This window comes from Lepidochelys kempii, chromosome 2, assembly GCF_965140285.1.
Source record: "Lepidochelys kempii isolate rLepKem1 chromosome 2, rLepKem1.hap1, whole genome shotgun sequence".
Lineage (NCBI taxonomy): Eukaryota > Metazoa > Chordata > Testudines > Cheloniidae > Lepidochelys > Lepidochelys kempii.
Genome location: NC_136381.1, coordinates 14,070,573 through 14,087,523, shown reverse-complemented (window position 1 = coordinate 14,087,523; position 16,951 = coordinate 14,070,573). Strand labels below are relative to the sequence as shown.

Genomic DNA, 16,951 nt, shown 5'->3' with positions numbered 1-16,951 from the left:
TAGTCTCAATTATGTACTCTCAGCAGTCAGAGCCTGTATTGTGGGTTTATCCCCATGTTAAATTGCTACTGTTTACTTTACTTTAAAATGACATTTTGGTCTATAAGCATTTTGTCTACTGTTACAAGTAACACCAAAGATTAGTGTAACCTTTTCTTCTTTCTATCAGTGTGTTTATATTGCACATTTGACAGTACTTAATCTGGTTCATAGGTCAATGTCTCTTGTTTTGCATGGATATTTAACACAAATAAAAAGAGGGAGGAGAGAAAATTCTTAAAAAAAAAAACAAAAAAAACAAAAACAGGAAAAGATGATTCTAAAGTGACACAAATTCCTACAAGGAATTAGGGACAGATGTAGTACCGGAAATTGCTTTGGAATTTCTTTAATTGTTTAAATCTAAAGTTGCTAACGTTGTTTTAAGATCTGTTGTTGTAATTATAGCTATGGTTACTGGATACCCCAAGTGAAGGGGGCGAATATTGTGTAATACAAACTGGGTGCTTGAAATGGAGAGTCCTTTTTTTTTTTTTTCCCCTGTGGAAGCTTTGCATTTCTTGGAAGAGGCAAAGGAAATTCTCTCAGGGTTTTCTGATATCAGACTGTTTAGGAACAATGAGTTCCGAATGCTGAATAAACAATCACAACTGTACTCTGTTTCAGGGATCCCACATGACAGAACCCCCTAGCGGAGGACCTAATACGCCATAAAGCTACCTGTAGCTTTGGAATTGGCTTGTTAGAGCTTTGCAAATAGACCATTTGGTCAAGTGTTTATACTTTCACTAAGCATTTAAGCTGGATAGATAGCATGCTCTGCAGATTTGTCTTTGGTGGGGATAAACAAGGATTACGTGTCTTATTACGTATCCCCTCTACCCCGTAAATTATATGTTTAAACTTGATTTAGCATTGATATTCTTTTCTAGCTGAAACTCATACAGGAGATTAAATGCCTAGGAAAGGAATGTCCTTTGTAGTCTGAATGTAAATCTGGAAAAAAAAAATCTGTTTCTGATTCCTAATAAGGTCCAAGGATCCAAGACTTGGGTACTCTGCTTTATACAGACCTGGAGGCAGACCGTGCCTGCTGTCAGAGGCAGAGGAAGTGTGGCTCCATTTGAAAAATCCGACCTCATCTGCCTCTCCAAATGCAGGCAGACTAGCTCCTGCTGCTCCTGCAGAAAAAAGGGGTGGGGAGGTTGTCAGGGTCTTCCTTTATTGAAAGAGAGGGTTGCCTCAGATACTGGAACTCTGTGCCAGCAGCTCACCCATCTGGGGTCTCCAGGATGAGAAACTAAGTGGGGAGGAGAGAGCAAGACACTGTTTCCTGTACCTCTCCTGTTGATTAAGTGCCTGCATGAAGATGTGCCTGTTCTGTGGAGGCCCAGCCTCCTCTCAAGTACTCAGGCAGAGACAAAGATTCCTGTAGCCTCAGTCCCCAAGCAGCCAGGAGAGCTCCCAGGAAGCGGTGGCAGCATCTAAACAGCAACATCCCCTAGACCTGGGACCAACAAGAGGTGAATCTCTCATTTTCCACCACATGGGGATAATATAGTTTGTAGTACAATGTTAAAGGGTCAGGGAAGTTTCTCACCCAGCTGCTGGAGCCAATTCTCAGTCAGTACTGTTGACTGCAGAGCAGCTGCCCACCTCCTACCCTGCAGCTATGGCAGTGATGGAACTAAGGAAAAGCATCTGGGACAAAACAAGGAGAGTATGCTAAGAGGCAGTCAGGCACAACCCTTCCCTCCATTCTGCAGTATGCCCCCTCCCCAGCCCTGCAATGGCTCAGGGCTACTCATTGCCAGCAGTGTCAGCCCAGCGCTGTCTCCCAGTGCTGTAAGTGGGCCAAGTGGGACTCCCTTTGAACCTCCAGGACTGGAGCCTGGGATGACCCCTGCTTCTGGGGTGAGGTCAGCCTGTGTTCAGGCCATGTCCAGGAATCTCCCTTGAACAAAGCTTGGGAACTTGTGAATCTCTTCTTCACCCAGTCCAGCAACACCCTCAGTCTGAATCTTCTATTTCTCAGGACAGGAAAGTGTGGTTACTCTTTTCAGCAAAAGTTCTTCCCTCTCCAGGGCACTGTCAGAATGAAATTACTCTTTCTCCTTCTGGGGAGGAGGCAGATCAAGGACAGGCAGAAGAAAAAGGTCTCTGACATTCAGGTCCTTCAAGTTTCCGCAGCATAAAGCATGGGCACACAAAAAAGAGTCCCCAAGCGCTATCTCTTGAAGAATCTGATTCAGGGGATTCCTCTAGGAGGTACTCTAAGAGCCACAACGTGGAATTGGTTTCCCTTCAGCTGTATACATCAGCAGAGTGCAGGAGGACAGGTATTCTCAGCACATGGCTCCCCTGCTTACCTCCCCAGAGTGCACCAGGGCAGATATGCCTCCATGCCAGTGTACCCTGTTCATTTTCCACAGAGTGCAGCATGAGGGGGGATAATCAATACTGGGGCCCCCTGCCCACCTTCCTAGAATGCAGCATGGCAAATCAGTGCAGAAAAGACCTGGCCATAAATAGGTGCTGTCTCCTCTAAGCGTGCATATCCTGTGCTCCCCTCAGGGAGTCTCCCTACTTAGGGGAGAAATGCCAATGCTCCTAATCAGAACTAGAGACTCAAATAATATATTTTAAACAAAAGCCAATCACACACAGGATAGACTTTCAAGGCAGAGTGCGCTGAATACTTTGAGAAATGTAAACTGCAGTTATGAAGTATACAGATGCCTTAGGCAAGCTATAGCTGTATATCCCTCATGCACTCTGTGTGTGTGTGTGTGTGTGTGTGTAGTAGTGGGGTGCTTAATAGCTCTAATTTCCAGTGTATTCCAGTGTCACACCTGATAGTCTGGGAAAGCATCAGACTGTCCTCCTCAGTTGCCACTGTAGGTCACCAGGCCCTGCCATCCTGGTTTTTGCTCCCAGCTTCTGTTGCAGGTTGCCACATGCCTTTCTACCACCTCTACCTCCTTCCCCCATCAGATGGCTCTGGAGTGATGAGAGGGATAGCAGCCCAGATGTGGAAGAACTGGCAGGCACTAAGGGGAGTCTTGCCCACCATTTCTTTTTTCTACTCCATGCTTCTTCCCAGGCCTCCATTTTACAAGGCCAGAAGATTTGTTGGTGTTCACCAGTCAAAATGTATCCTATCATCACTGCCATAGATAAATGTTCCCTTTCTTTGATTGTCAGGGACTCGTTTCTAACTGGATGAGATTTTTATCTGAAAGAGTGACTGTGACAGTCTATGCCATTATGTTCACCACTTTTTCAAGACTCTGACAGGTGTTGCACAAAGTATGCCTTGAGATACCATTTGAAAAGTCACAATCTGCTGAACATTATTATCCTATTGAAATATGTAGTAATACTAATCTCAGGTTATGAGATTCTACTGTATATTGTTACCCAGAATTATAACATTTCAGTAGCCCCTACAAACCAGTTTTTCACACACACACACACACACACACACACACACGCCCCAGCCAGGTGTTAAAAAACAGAAGCTTAAATGGCCATTCTCACGTCCTCAGGAGACTGCTTGTCATCTGCACCCCAGCTGGGGGTAATCCTTGAAGAAGGGAGAGGGATATAACAGAGACAGTAACCTCCAACTCACCTCTCCTCCCCCATCTCTCTGTTTATGACATCAGTGAATACTTGAAGGACACCACTAAAGGAGGGGAGTGGTCCCAGGCTGAAAGGGAACCCAAGCTGTAAAATGTACAGCAGAACACGGAGAGGAAAACCTTTTGCTTTTAATTGCCATTATCTTGTTAAATTAGATTAGCTTGTATATTTTTTTATGCATCATTACTGGTAATCACTTAAAATCTATCTTTGTGTAGTTAGGACACTTATCTTATTGCTTTGAATAACAAGGTTGATGCATAGATCACTTCAATGAAATGACGGACTTCCTATGAGCTTGCATTGTTCAGTAGTGTGCTGGGTAGTACAAGACCCACATTTCTGGGTGGGAAAGTCTGGACTAGGGAACTTGCTGATGTTGCTCTGCAGTTTAATTCATGAGCGAGTGGTCAGAGTGCTCATGTATTTATCTGGAAGTGAATTTGCATGCTGAAGGCTATGTGAGCAGGTCAGAAGTAGCGGTTCTGGTAGCAAAGCAGTATAAAAAGCACCTCAGGTTATAGAGTTAAGGGGACATCGCTGTTCAACAGTCCAGATTGTACCCTGGGTAATGTCACATGGCCTCCTCATTATACAGACCCTTCACAGGCAGCTAAGGCCAGGCAGCTATAATCTCAGCCCCCTCTTTGTGGCATGAACTTTATCTGGGACAACAGGCCAACAAGAATAAATAAATAAAAAAGAACTGTTATCTGACATTCTAAGTGCCTCCTCAGACTTTCACAAACAATGCTTACATGGGTGGACGGTATTGCAAGTATGGTCCCTTTCAACTTTAAATTGCAAACCGTAAAGCCTTCTTCCTGAGAAAGAGGAGGAATCTGGGTAAGCAGATGACCTAGGATGGCTTCTATAAATGGGAGCAGCAGGACCTGTTCCTCCTCGCCAGAGACATTGCATGTTGCTCATAGTCATGCCAAAAAAAGGAACACTGCAGAACAGCTATTGACATCAGTTATCTCAACAGATCTATGAAGAACTTAAAAATTGAAGATGAAGACCTTAAAATCCACACTAGCTGCCATCAGCAAAGGGGACTGCATGACTTCAAGTAGATTTGAAGGGTGCCTATGTCTATATCGCAATTAAAAGTCTCATAATGCTTTCTAAACTTTCCTCTTGGTCCTTTCCCTTTTTGGTTTAGCAACAACACTGCAAGTGTTTTATGAAAGTGATGGTATTGTTAATAGCAGCTCTCAGACAGAAAGAAGTCTGTCTGTCCCTCCCTGGGTTACCTCCTTATTCAAGCCTCATCTAGTGTCAGTCATAAATTGTATCCCCAAACAGCAAGGATGTGCTGAGCCATGGTTTTGTGAAAGAGTCAATTAATAGTTTCAACATATTCTCAATCTCTCTGAGTGGGAGAAGTCCATTATCCTCTACAAAGTTTGTTTGTGGCAGGAAAGACTGGAGAAGCTGAAAAATCTTACCAAATAGTCAACCTCTCAAAGGCAATACTCATTCACATGCTTGTCTCTTCTGGGATCTATGGTCTACTGTGTGGATATTCATAGTGTGCCACTGCTCACATAAAGACAGTACAGAGCTTCCTCTTGCTCCTCCATCAACTGTTTTATCTAACCCTCAGCAAAGGTGTCTCACCCCAAGAAGATTCTCAGGTCATTCATGTGGTGGATGAATCCAAGTAAACTAAGATTTTTTTTTTCCCAGTAGGAGAACCAGTCAGCATAGTTATCTCCACAAATGCTCACCCTGTATCAAGGGCTGTCCAAGGGATCTGTTCCAAACGAGAGACCAAGCACAACATAAACTGGTTAGAGCTCAGGGCAGTCCAGTCAGTCTCAAGGCTTTGCGCTCTCTCATCTGGACTGCCCTCATGTGCTGATCATGACAGATGACATCTCTGCCATATCATACATCAGCAAACAAAGGGGAACAAGGTCTACAATCCTTGAAAGAGAAGCTCACCTCCTGATGACTTGGCCAAAGGACAATTTGCTGCCTTTGCATCCAAGGAAAAGTCAATGTTGTGGTTGACTATCTCTGTAGTCAAAAGTTAGATCATCAAAAAAGGGGAACTAGAGGCGGAGGAGTTGCATCCCTTGGTTAAGAAATTTAATCTCACAGCAACAGATCTGTTTGCCTCCCATATGAATCACTAGGTTTCAGTGGTATTCTCTTGCCAGTGGAATCACAAAGTCAAAGCAACAGATGGCTTGTTGCAAATGTGGCAAAAAGAGGGACTCGTATACCTTCCATCTCTTTTTATATCCTCACCAGAATGTTACTGAAGAGCAGTAGAGAAACATCATTGGTAATTCTGGCAGCTCATGGTTCTCTGACTGCCTTGATATGGTACAAAGCTCTCTCATCTGCTTTCCATCCAGAAGTGATATATTACAAAGGCCAGTCATGCATCAGAATCCAGACAGTATGAACCTGGGTGTGGGGTTCTTGAATAGAGCCTCTTAAGCCAAAGAGGTTATTCAGAGAGGTAATATCCACAATTCCATATATTCATGGGCCTGGTTGAGGCTTACTCATTACCACCAGGACAGGTCTCACTCCTCCATTAGCATCGGTACTGCACATTCTCAAGTTTCTTCAAAATGGACTCCAGGTGATAAGCCTGACTGTTCAAACACTGAGGTCAAGTTGCTGTTTTGTGTAACATCCTTATTGCAATAGACAAGAAGTGAATTTCATCTTACCCAAATATCCAGCATTCTTATGAGAGCAGTATGTCTTCTACATCCTACTTAGATGCCTAAAGTTATTTTATGTGATCTTACCTGGTTCTCAGGTTCTTCCATTTGAGCCTGTCATGAAGGTGCCCTATTACTTTCTAACCATTGAAGTGGCCCTTCTGATTGCAATCCTGGCTATTCTGAGTGTCTGAGTTGGGAGCTGTCTTTCTGGAACCTCAATATTGCACCTTCCATAAAGTTGAAGTGGTGCTCAATATTCGACCTTGTCTTCATACCAAAGATAAACTCCATTCTCTAGAGGGCACAGGAGATTATTCTTCCATCCTTCAGCAAAGCTCCATCTTCCCTCCCCCACCCCAAAAAAAAAAAAGAAAAAAAAAAAGAGAAACTGTGGCTTACTTTAGGATGTCGTCTGAGCTGAAAAAGTATATATTCACCACACAGCTCAGGTCAGAAAGGCAAATGTTCTGTTTGTGCTTTATTATCTTGTGTCAGAGGGAAAGAAGGTTTTGGAATTCTCCATTTCCAGGTGGCTGAGGTATTGTGTCTCAGAACAAGAGTTAAAGAAGCGTAACTGCATTTTCTAATATCAGAGCTCAATCTATCAGACTTGTGGGAGCTTTATGGGCAGAAAGAGAAAATCCGGAAAACAGCCACATGGCCAGCTGCTCATTCCACTTTCAAATTCTACAGTCATCATCTGATGTGGCCTTCAATAGATGGGTGCCTCTTCCTTTAGTATCCCAGTAACTATTAGAAAAGAATTCTATTTCACATCTGTACACAACTGGGTAGAGTTCCTCTGAGTGGATGCTGGTATGAAAATCCCAGTGTCATGGATCTGTGGACCTCATTATGAATAAGAAAATAGGAAAATGTGTCTTAAGTGAAAATTTCCTTACTTGGACTAATAAGGTCCACAGATCCAACCCAACCTGAATGGGCTGTTAATTGATAAACTTGAGTGCCATTTAGTAATTTGATATTTTTCCCAATCACTGAATTCCTTACTCTGCAGGAGGATTGTTCTGTTTAGTCTTTAGTCTTAGCCTAATTTTCCTTATTGATAGTGTTTAGTTTTTCAAATGATGTGCAAATGTTTCAACTGGTGGTTTCTCAGTGGTGGAGTCACATCTCCCCTGCCTCAGACAGGTTTTGGTCTGCCTTCAAGGCTGCATTGAGCAGTGTACCCAATGTCATGAATATGTGGACCTCATTATTCCAAGAAAGGTCATTTTCAGGTAAGACACTAATACATTTTCCTATCGATGGGATGTTGTGCTTGGGTAAAAAGAGATCTTTAATCCTGTGTATATATAACTAGGCACTCTTTAAATTTGGGGGTTGTGTAGGAAGTAAATCTGTACAATGATTAGGTTAAACTGATGCACTATATTAGTGCTGAGACTTATTTTTCAACATACCAATTGAATATATTTAATACAGAATTTTCAAGTGGAAATTTTTCTTTTCATGTAATGTTGACAGTGTATAGGATTATTTTTAACTGTTCTTCATTAACCTAAAATGAACAGCCGTCTTATGTTTTTTTACCACTCAAAATAATTTTTTAAAATAAAGTTATCCTGCAGTTAAAGGTGACCTTCAAAGTGGGGTGAAAATGGCTTGTGTTCCTTTTCACTTCTTTATGATGTGTAGAAGACAGGTCTGAAAGGTTTAAATATTGTCCTTATTTTTGGATTTTAATCTTGGAAATATCAGGAAAACTGAAATCTAGTTGTCTCTGGTTTTGCTGGAAGTCTTGGAGGTTTCAAATTTGTTGTAATTTTTTTTTAAAAAAGTCTCTTAATTGTAGGGGGCAGGTGTTCTGAATCTTTAATCAAGACCTTTTTTTTTTCTTGAGTGTTTTTCAGGCATTTAATTGAATAACTGAAACCAGAGTCTTTTTCTGCCCAGATCCTCTGCTACACAGGAGCTCTGCTCAGTGTAGCTGGGTATCCGAGCACAAAGGTGGGTTTAAGTCATTTTTTATTCCCCGGTTTCACAAGGGCTCTTGAGGGGGAGTTCAGTCCCCATTATAATTTAGAGTAGTCTCAAAGAGGGCTTCAGCTTCTCTTACAAGAAGTTTGTACAGCACCATGCATGAGGGGCCCTGACTTTGATTTGGGCATTTGAAACTACAGTGATATAAATAATCAGTTATTGGTTGATTTATGCCTTGGAATATGCGGGTTCGTATCTTGTATTGAATCTCAAACAAAGAAGTCTTTCCAATCAAGTGTTTCTCAGGCATTTAACTTGAATAGGAGCTGAAACAATGGTTTAGTTTGGGAAAGTAAATTCCCATTTGGGGCAAATGTTCTTTTTCCATGCTTTTATCCATTTTTAGAACCATAGAAGATTAGGGTTGGAAGAGACCTCAGGAGGTCTAACCCCTGCTCAAAGCAAACTTTTGTAGCGGGTTTACTTCCTACATTTTCTAGTTTGTAGGTTTTTTTCTTTTTATATGAACAGGGTAGCAAACTAGATTTTTAAAATATAGCTGTCGATTTTACACTTGGTCTTTGGAGAATGTTGCAGGAAGGGGTCCTTGAGACTGAATCTAGCCTATGTACCCTATGTTAGACATCCTTGCACTAAACATCAATTTTTGTCAGGGTTTTAAGCTGTCTCCAGCTGTTTATATCTTCAAACCATCAAAAATTTACAGATTTACAGCATGGATTTGACAGTTTTGAAACATGAGTTATGTATTTAGAAAAAAGAAAAGGAGTACTTGTGGCACCTTAGAGACTAACCAATTTATTTGAGCATAAGCTTTCGTGAGCTACAGCTCACTTCATCGGATCATGCCTCCGATGAAGTGAGTTGTAGCTCACGAAAGCTTATGCTCAAATAAATTGGTTAGTCTCTAAGGTGCCACAAGTTAGGTGTCACTAAATTTGTTAGCCTCTAAGGTGCAACAGATTTAAGCTATATCAGACGAAGGTCAGAAGCCATTTCCAAAGATCAAGGAGCTGTTATGGAGGACATCCTATCGGCAGCTCCCACTTTTTGATACCAAGGAGCTCAAGCAGCTAGGTTGATCTCAATTGTGATTTGTCAGGGAAAAAAAAGGAAATTCAATAGCATATTGATAAAAATGCCTATATTTTTGCATGCATCCGATGAAGTGAGCTGTAGCTCACGAATGCTCATGCTCAAATAAATTTGTTAGCCTCTAAGGTGCCACAAGTCCTCCTTTTCTTTTTGCGAATACAGACTAACATGGCTGCTACTCTGAAACCTGTCAATGTATTTAGAAAAAAGAAAAGGAGTACTTGTGGCACCTTAGAGACTTTAGAATTTAGAGCTTCTCAGCGCACAGTGAGCAGGTCATGATCTGACATAAGGGCGTAGCTAACACAGTTCCTCATTCACTGAATAATACGTTGACTAGAAGATGTCTACTTAGCTTGCACATGATGACTAGCTTCTACCTTCAGGCATTTTGTAATTGAGTAGTGAAGCTAATTTATTTTTAGTTATGTTAATTCTGGTTTGTTCTGCTTGTTTTCTCCTATGTGAATATTGCAGAGATTTGAGATTGGTGTATTTGAGGTGGATTACTTCCCTCAGGATAAAGTGTGTACTGTTTTTTGTTTGTTTTGTTCTTTTGAGTCTAATGCCCGCTAGTTAGGAGAGCCTAGTAGTTAAAATGAGTTGGAAAAGCTTTTTGTCTTCAAAAGGAAGTGAAGTTCAGCAACTGTAATTAATTATGCATTAAAATTATTTTAATTTTGTAAATAGTATTTACTGTATAGGGTTATGTGGGAAGACTACAAAAATCAATATTACGTTATATTATGTGTTTATAAAAACAAATAGTATTCAGTTGACTAAACTACTTTTATCAAATGTCATTGAGAAGAATTGATGCTAAATATTTCTAATTTTGATATTTTGGATAAGTATTAAAGTTCTGTCTTCTGATTTATATAATAAAATAAGCAGTTGGTCTTTATATATGCATTGAAGATTTATTTCTATTCCTTCCTCTAATAGCTTACCTGGCTCTGTTTCTAACTGTTTCTACAAAAATAGCCTTGTAAACATTGAAACATGGTATGGTTTGAACTATTGACCTGTCGTTCCATTAAACTGAAATGGAGATTTTTTTTTTACATATAAGGCTTCTATTTGTAAGCAATAATGATTAACCAAAACCATTAAATCTGTAAGGAGGGGATCAACTAACTAGCACTCTGTTTAAATATATGATGTGTAGAAAACTGGAAGCTTAAGGCTATGGAAAATTTTGTAACCTCTTATAAAGAATTTTGTGGAAATCCTGACTAGAGACAGAGAGTTTAATCTAGTAAGATTTTATGTCACCTTTAATATCTAGCTAAGATTGATCCCCTCCTGAAAGAAAGATGTAATGGTTTTGGTATATTATGCTTAAATGTTCATTGACTACTCCAATTGCAGGTTCTAATCTTTCTGTTAAAACTGATGTTCTAATTCTTGTTAATCACAGGATCAAAAAAGGATCATGGTCAGTGTCTGATAAAATAACCCCTACAGTAAATTACCTTTCCGTATTACCTCTCCAGGCAGACACTCAGGCATATAGAAAATATAGGAATTTTTTATCAATATGCTATTGAATTTCCTTTCTTTTTCTGACAAATCACAGTTGAGATCAACCTAGGTGCTTGAGCTCCTTGGTGTCAACAAGTAGGATCTGCCGATAGGATGTCCTCCATAACAACAGCTCCTTGATCTTTGGAAATGGTTTCTGACCTTGGTCTGATTATAGCTTAAATCTGTCGATCATAAGTAAGGCTACATTTTAGTCATATGTATTTGTAGTAAGTCACCCCAGATCATGGGCAGGAAACAAAAATTCACCAGTTTTGACCTGTCCATGACTTATACTAAAAATACCAGTGACTAAAACTTGCAGGGGGCTGCCCGCAAGCCGGAGCCAACCCACAAAGCTGCGTAGCCGTGCCTCCGCCTAGCATCTGAGTGAGGGGGATGTTGCCGCTTCCGGGGAGCCCCCCCCAGGTAAGCGCCGCCCGGAGCCCACCTCATCCCGTCCCGTGCCCCAATCCCCTTCCCCCTCCCACATCCAAACTCTGCTGCTGGGGAGGGGAGTGTGTGGGAGCCCGAGGCTACCCCAGCGGCCCGTGCAATTGGCGCAGGGGCTGCCCGAGCTGCCCCTGAGCCAGGCGCACTGGCCACTACAGAAGTCGTGGAAAGTCACAGAATCTGTGACCTCCATGACAAACTGGCAGCCTTAATCATAAGTGCTTATCTTCTTACGGAGGGTTTTTGAGGGTGGGGTTCAGGGGGCATATTCCTTCACAGATAATTTTTAAGGAGCATGAGCTACCTGTTCTTTTAAGAAATAAAAAGACTTGATTGGTTGCTTCTTTATACGGTTGAGTTAGCTTCTGAATTTATTTTTATATTGAACTGGGCTTTTAGACAGTGCCCAGAGGTACTTCGGGCTTAAGGGTTGGCATCTTTTTCTGTCTGTCCTAAATCTAAAACAATATAGTTGAACGTGAATTGAGTTCTCTTCATAGGATTTGAAAGTTTTTTGTGTATTGATGTTTGTAGGTTTCTGTACAATGGGAGAAGTCACTGAAGTGGTGGTATCTATTCCACATATGTTTGTTTAATGGCTATAAAAGTTGTGACCTAATCAATTTTTTTTTGTTTGCAGCTACATTAAGCAACATCTTTCATACCTTGTTGCAATTCTACATGACAGTTCCTCAGTGTTACAATATTTTTATTGCGTTTTTGTTGTTTCCTTACAGTTCAACTTTGTGGGAAAACTTTTGGGTCCACGTGGCAATTCACTGAAACGTTTACAGGAAGAAACATTGACAAAAATGTCTATATTGGGAAAAGGTTCCATGAGGGACAAATCCAAGGTAAATCAAGTAGCTGAAACATTTTAGTGCATAGGACATCCATGATATGTGGCTTCCTTTAGTCTTCCCAGCACAGTTTTTGCGAAAGTGGGAAAAGCCCAGAAGAACTAGAAAATGAATATAAAACAAAGCATGTGTGGGCCAGATTCAGATGTGGTCTGTTTTTCCATATGAGTCCTCCGATTTTGCAGTGAACTCTACGCAAGCAAACCCCTAAACATGTGAAGATAGTGAAGTCAGTGGGGCTCAGCATGGGCTTGTGGGTCTGCCCACTGCGAAACACATCTCAATATTGAGATGTAAGTCATGAACTTTCCAGAATGTTAAATGTCTGAGGAAATCATTTAATGGCAGACAGACCTAAAACTTGTAACATGAATAGCCATTCAAAGGCATTTTGAAATATTTATTTCAAGTTAAACAAATGTAATAGTAGGAGAGAAAAGGATGAAGTTATTTAAAACCAAACTGTCTCAAAGAATGCAGGGAGAAAAATTTAGACCACTGGCATATTGTGATGAAGTGCCTCCCAAGAAAATAATTACAGATACCATGATGATGGGCATCAGAAGTGTGTAGGTAGATGGTGATGTCAACTACACCACCAAACTGCACCCCAAATTTCTCATGCCCAGCCCCACCCCTTCCCACACCCCTGCCCTGATCGCCCTCAGTCCCAGTCCAGAGCACCCTCCTACTCTCCAAACTCCTCATCCTCAGCCCCCACCCCAGAGCCCGCACCCCCTCCCACACCCCAACCCCAATTTTGTGAGCATTCATGGCCCACCATACAATTTCTATTCCCTGATGTGGCCCTCGACCCAAAAAGTCTGCCCACCCTTGATCCAATACATCCAAGCGCTGTGCACACTACTGTTATCAGTTCCACTTATTAGGTTTTTAAATCCTTTCGCCAACAAATTTCCTAGGGATGAAATCTAGCATATGGGCTCTCACAATAAGCAAAGTTTGCTCATATAGATTTTAAACAAATTGTTGAAATCTACATAACTATGTTAAAATTAGGCTGATTAAATCCCTTTTGTTTTGTACTCTGAACCTGCTACCACTCAAAGAATCCTAGATATTTTCCATCTTTCTTCTTCTAAGTCATATAGTGTCATGCAGGATTATTCACTATCATGTTTTCCAGTGGTATGTTCTCTTAAATTATTCAAGAGCTTGTGCTGTTTCCCAAGGGAGATTATTATACAGTTTGATCATTCTCTGTTAAGTTTGTGATATCCAGCTTAATTTTTTCAGTTTTTAATTTAATTCATGGTGCTCTCACCTGTACTCTTTGGACCATGCTAAATTACTCTTAAGCAGAAATTTTCTTCAGCACTTTGAGAAGTCTGATTTGTTAAATGAGCTGAAGAGGAGCTTTTGAAAAAACAAAACAAAAACCTTCCTAGCTAGAACATTATAGTCATTGAGGGAGGTTTTTACTTTCTATTTTTGTGGTCCTTTCATCATTTGTATTGACAAGATGATGGTTAAGGCTGACAAGATTCAGCCAACTAATTACGATGTGTTAATTTTCCTGCTCTGAACGCTCTATCAACTAATCAGATTACTTTGCTTTTCCAACCAATTTTGCAATATTCATATATTGTGTACATTTGACGACAACAAAGATTACCTACAATAAGCTAGAACTGATTGTCATAACTTTAACTCATAATTATGACAGAGAAGGAACAAATAAGAAAACTTTAATCTGTAATTAATACTACTATTTTTGGACCCATTAAAAGAGATGTTAGAGCACTATTAGTTTCTTACTTAAATAGAATAAATGTCAGGAATAGCATACTTTTTAGAGCCTCAGATAATTGACAGAAAAAAATTCAAATCAAATTATATTAGTACTTAGATTAGCATACTCTTCTACAGCTTGTCTAATAGCACAACGGAACCATGCTTAGGCTGTTAGCAGTGCTTTTTGTGTTGGGATTTTAAAACACAGTTGTTTTTCCAATGCTTATTAAAAAGTCATCAAAACACATTTCAGGCATAAGTATGATTTTTAAATTGATGACCTCCTTTAAGCCTCTAAGCATTTCCAGAAATTTCTGTTTCCAGAAATCTGAGCGCACACAGATTGAACTGAGTGCTCATTCACTTAATAAAAAGAAAAGGAGTACTTGTGGCACCTTAGAGACTAACAGATTTATTTGAGCATAAGCTTTCGTGAGCTACAGCTCACTTCATCAGATGCATTCAGTGGAAAATACAGTGGGGAGATTTATGTACATACAGCACATGAAACAATGGGTGTTACCATACACACTGTAAGGAGAGTGATCACTTAAGGTGAGCCATTACCAGCAGTAGAGCAGGGGCGGGGGAACATTTTGTAGTGATAATCAACCCCCCCACCCACCACTGTTCCTCAGACGTTCTTGTCAACTGCTGGAAATGGCCCACCTTGATTATCACTACAAAAGGTTCCCCCCCCCTCCCTGCTCTCCTGCTGGTAATAGCTCACCTTAAGTGATCACTCTCCTTACAGTGTGTATGGTAGCATGTTCTCTATGTATATAAATCTCCCCTCTGTGTTTTCCACTGCATGCATCCGATGAAGTGAGTTGTAGCTCACGAAAACTTATGCTCAAATAAATTTTAGTCTCTAAGGTGCCACAAGTACTGCCTTTTTTCTTTTTGCGAATACAGACTAACACGGCTGCTGCTCTGAAACCTGTCACTTAATAAAGATTATGCACTCTCTCCAGCTAGCCTAGAAGTAGGTTGGTGCAAGAGGAATGAATAGAGTAAAACCCCCAATGTTGAAACAGTAAATAGAACAAAGATATTTTTCACGCTGCTCACAAATACTGAGAGTTTATTTTAATCAAGGCAAAACAATGGAAACAATTCTGTCTGTTAGAGGAACCAGTCATCCTCTCAGGGTAGAGATCTTATCTACTAATTTTCTCTTGAGTAATATATACTTAATAAAACATTCTTTGATAGGCAGAATAGCAATATTGTAAAGTTTTCATTGGCTTGGAGTACAGTAGAGAATATTAATTTATAATTTCCAGTTATGTTTCCATTTAGTATTTGATCCAAAAAGTATATGAACTATATGTATATGGCAAACATCTCAAACACACATTCATTTTACATTTTTTTCTTCTCTTTTTGTGATTACATTTTAACAGTGAAATTTTCTGTCCTTCCCAGGAAGAAGAGTTGAGAAAAAGTGGGGAAGCAAAATACTTCCACCTAAATGATGACCTGCATGTTCTAATTGAAGTATTTGCCCCACCAGCAGAGGCATATGCCAGAATGGGGCATGCTTTGGAAGAAATCAAGAAGTTCCTTATCCCTGTTAGTATTGTAATCTTACACTGCTGTTTAATGTATAATCTAACCTAACCCTCTCTTAGGTTTTGAGGGATGTGTACTATAACTCATCTGAGAGATCATTTGCACTAGATGTGAATGAAAATATTTAAATTGTGATATTCCCATGTAAAGTAAAACATTTTAATATGTGTATATTAATAGGAAGGCAGCATGATTATTTGTGGGTAGGACACTGGACTGGGAATTAGGAAACCCGGATTCTATTCCTGGCTCTGACATTAATGTGCTGTGTGACTTTGGTCAAGTCACACCAGCTCACCATGTCTCAGTTTCCCCATCTGTAAAATGGGGACAGATACCTTCCTTTGGAAAGCACTCTTAGATGTATGGATGAAAATCGTTATATGTGAGCTAAGTTATTTATTACTGGTGATATGCCTGTTTCCCAATAACTCATCCTAATTATATTTTTGATTTAGCCACTTCTGTTTTAAAACTGAATATAATTTGGAGTTAGCTCATTATCAAAAATACATTGTCAAAACAAATTAGGTAGCAATTGAATTGATTTTTAAACCAGTTTTATATTCAGGTGTGGCAATATAGCTTTAAAGCAACTTTTGGTTTCTTAGTAGTAAAACACAAGGCAATTCAGATGTCCCTGGTAACTTGGGTTTCTTCATGTAGGCTGTTAAGGAAGTCCTTAGAAAGAGTGGGCAATATGCAGACCCATGCTTTTGCTTGCTGTTAGGTTGGGGTAAGAGGCAAATATGAGGAAATTTGCATTGCAATTCAAAAAGTAGGAACCATTACAAAATAAATAAATCTCCAATTTCAAATGACAACTGAGTGAAGGCAAATTAGCCATGGTTACCTTATCTGCAAATAAAGGTACAATATTAACAGTTATAAGTAAAAGGCCATAGATAGTAATAGCTAGATAATAAGAGGGTTATTTATCTAAACGTTGTTGTTTTGCCAGATGAAATTATCTTTAAGCTATAATGGCTTTCCATAAACGTATGCATGAACTTTAAGTTTACAAATAATTATAAAACAAAATATTTGAAAAATCAGTTCCTCCCCTTTACTTGCATGCTAAGATGTTAATTCAGGTGATGTTTTCTTTGGTACAGATTGTGTTGTGTTAGAGAGTACCTGAGCTGTTGCAGGAAAACACTGAACTCTTAAATCAGATCTTACTAGATAAAGAGCCTTCTTTAAAGATACTACCCACACAGCATTCTTACTCTTGGATTTTTTTTCCAAGTGTGAGCTATGGGACCTTACTTATTTTATTTGTCATCACTGAGAGTCTTCGTTGCATTGTTATGTATTTGATTTTGTTCTTAAGTGAAGCTGAAACAGAGTTTGCTCCCACTTTCAGTCCTCAGCACTGAAGTTTGATAC

The 16,951-nt window shown here is 40.0% G+C and overlaps 1 protein-coding gene across 2 annotated transcripts in view; it reads left to right on the top strand.

Moving 5' to 3' along the window:
• The window catches only part of KHDRBS3 (KH RNA binding domain containing, signal transduction associated 3), a 193,525-nt gene that overhangs the window by 67,590 nt on the left and 108,984 nt on the right, over positions 1–16,951 (top strand). For both annotated transcript variants that reach the window (XM_073330059.2, XM_078851419.1), the window contains exons 3-4: positions 12,110–12,226; positions 15,416–15,562. In XM_073330059.2, coding sequence (XP_073186160.1) covers positions 12,110–12,226; positions 15,416–15,562 — 264 coding nt within the window. The remainder of the gene's footprint in view (positions 1–12,109; positions 12,227–15,415; positions 15,563–16,951) is intronic.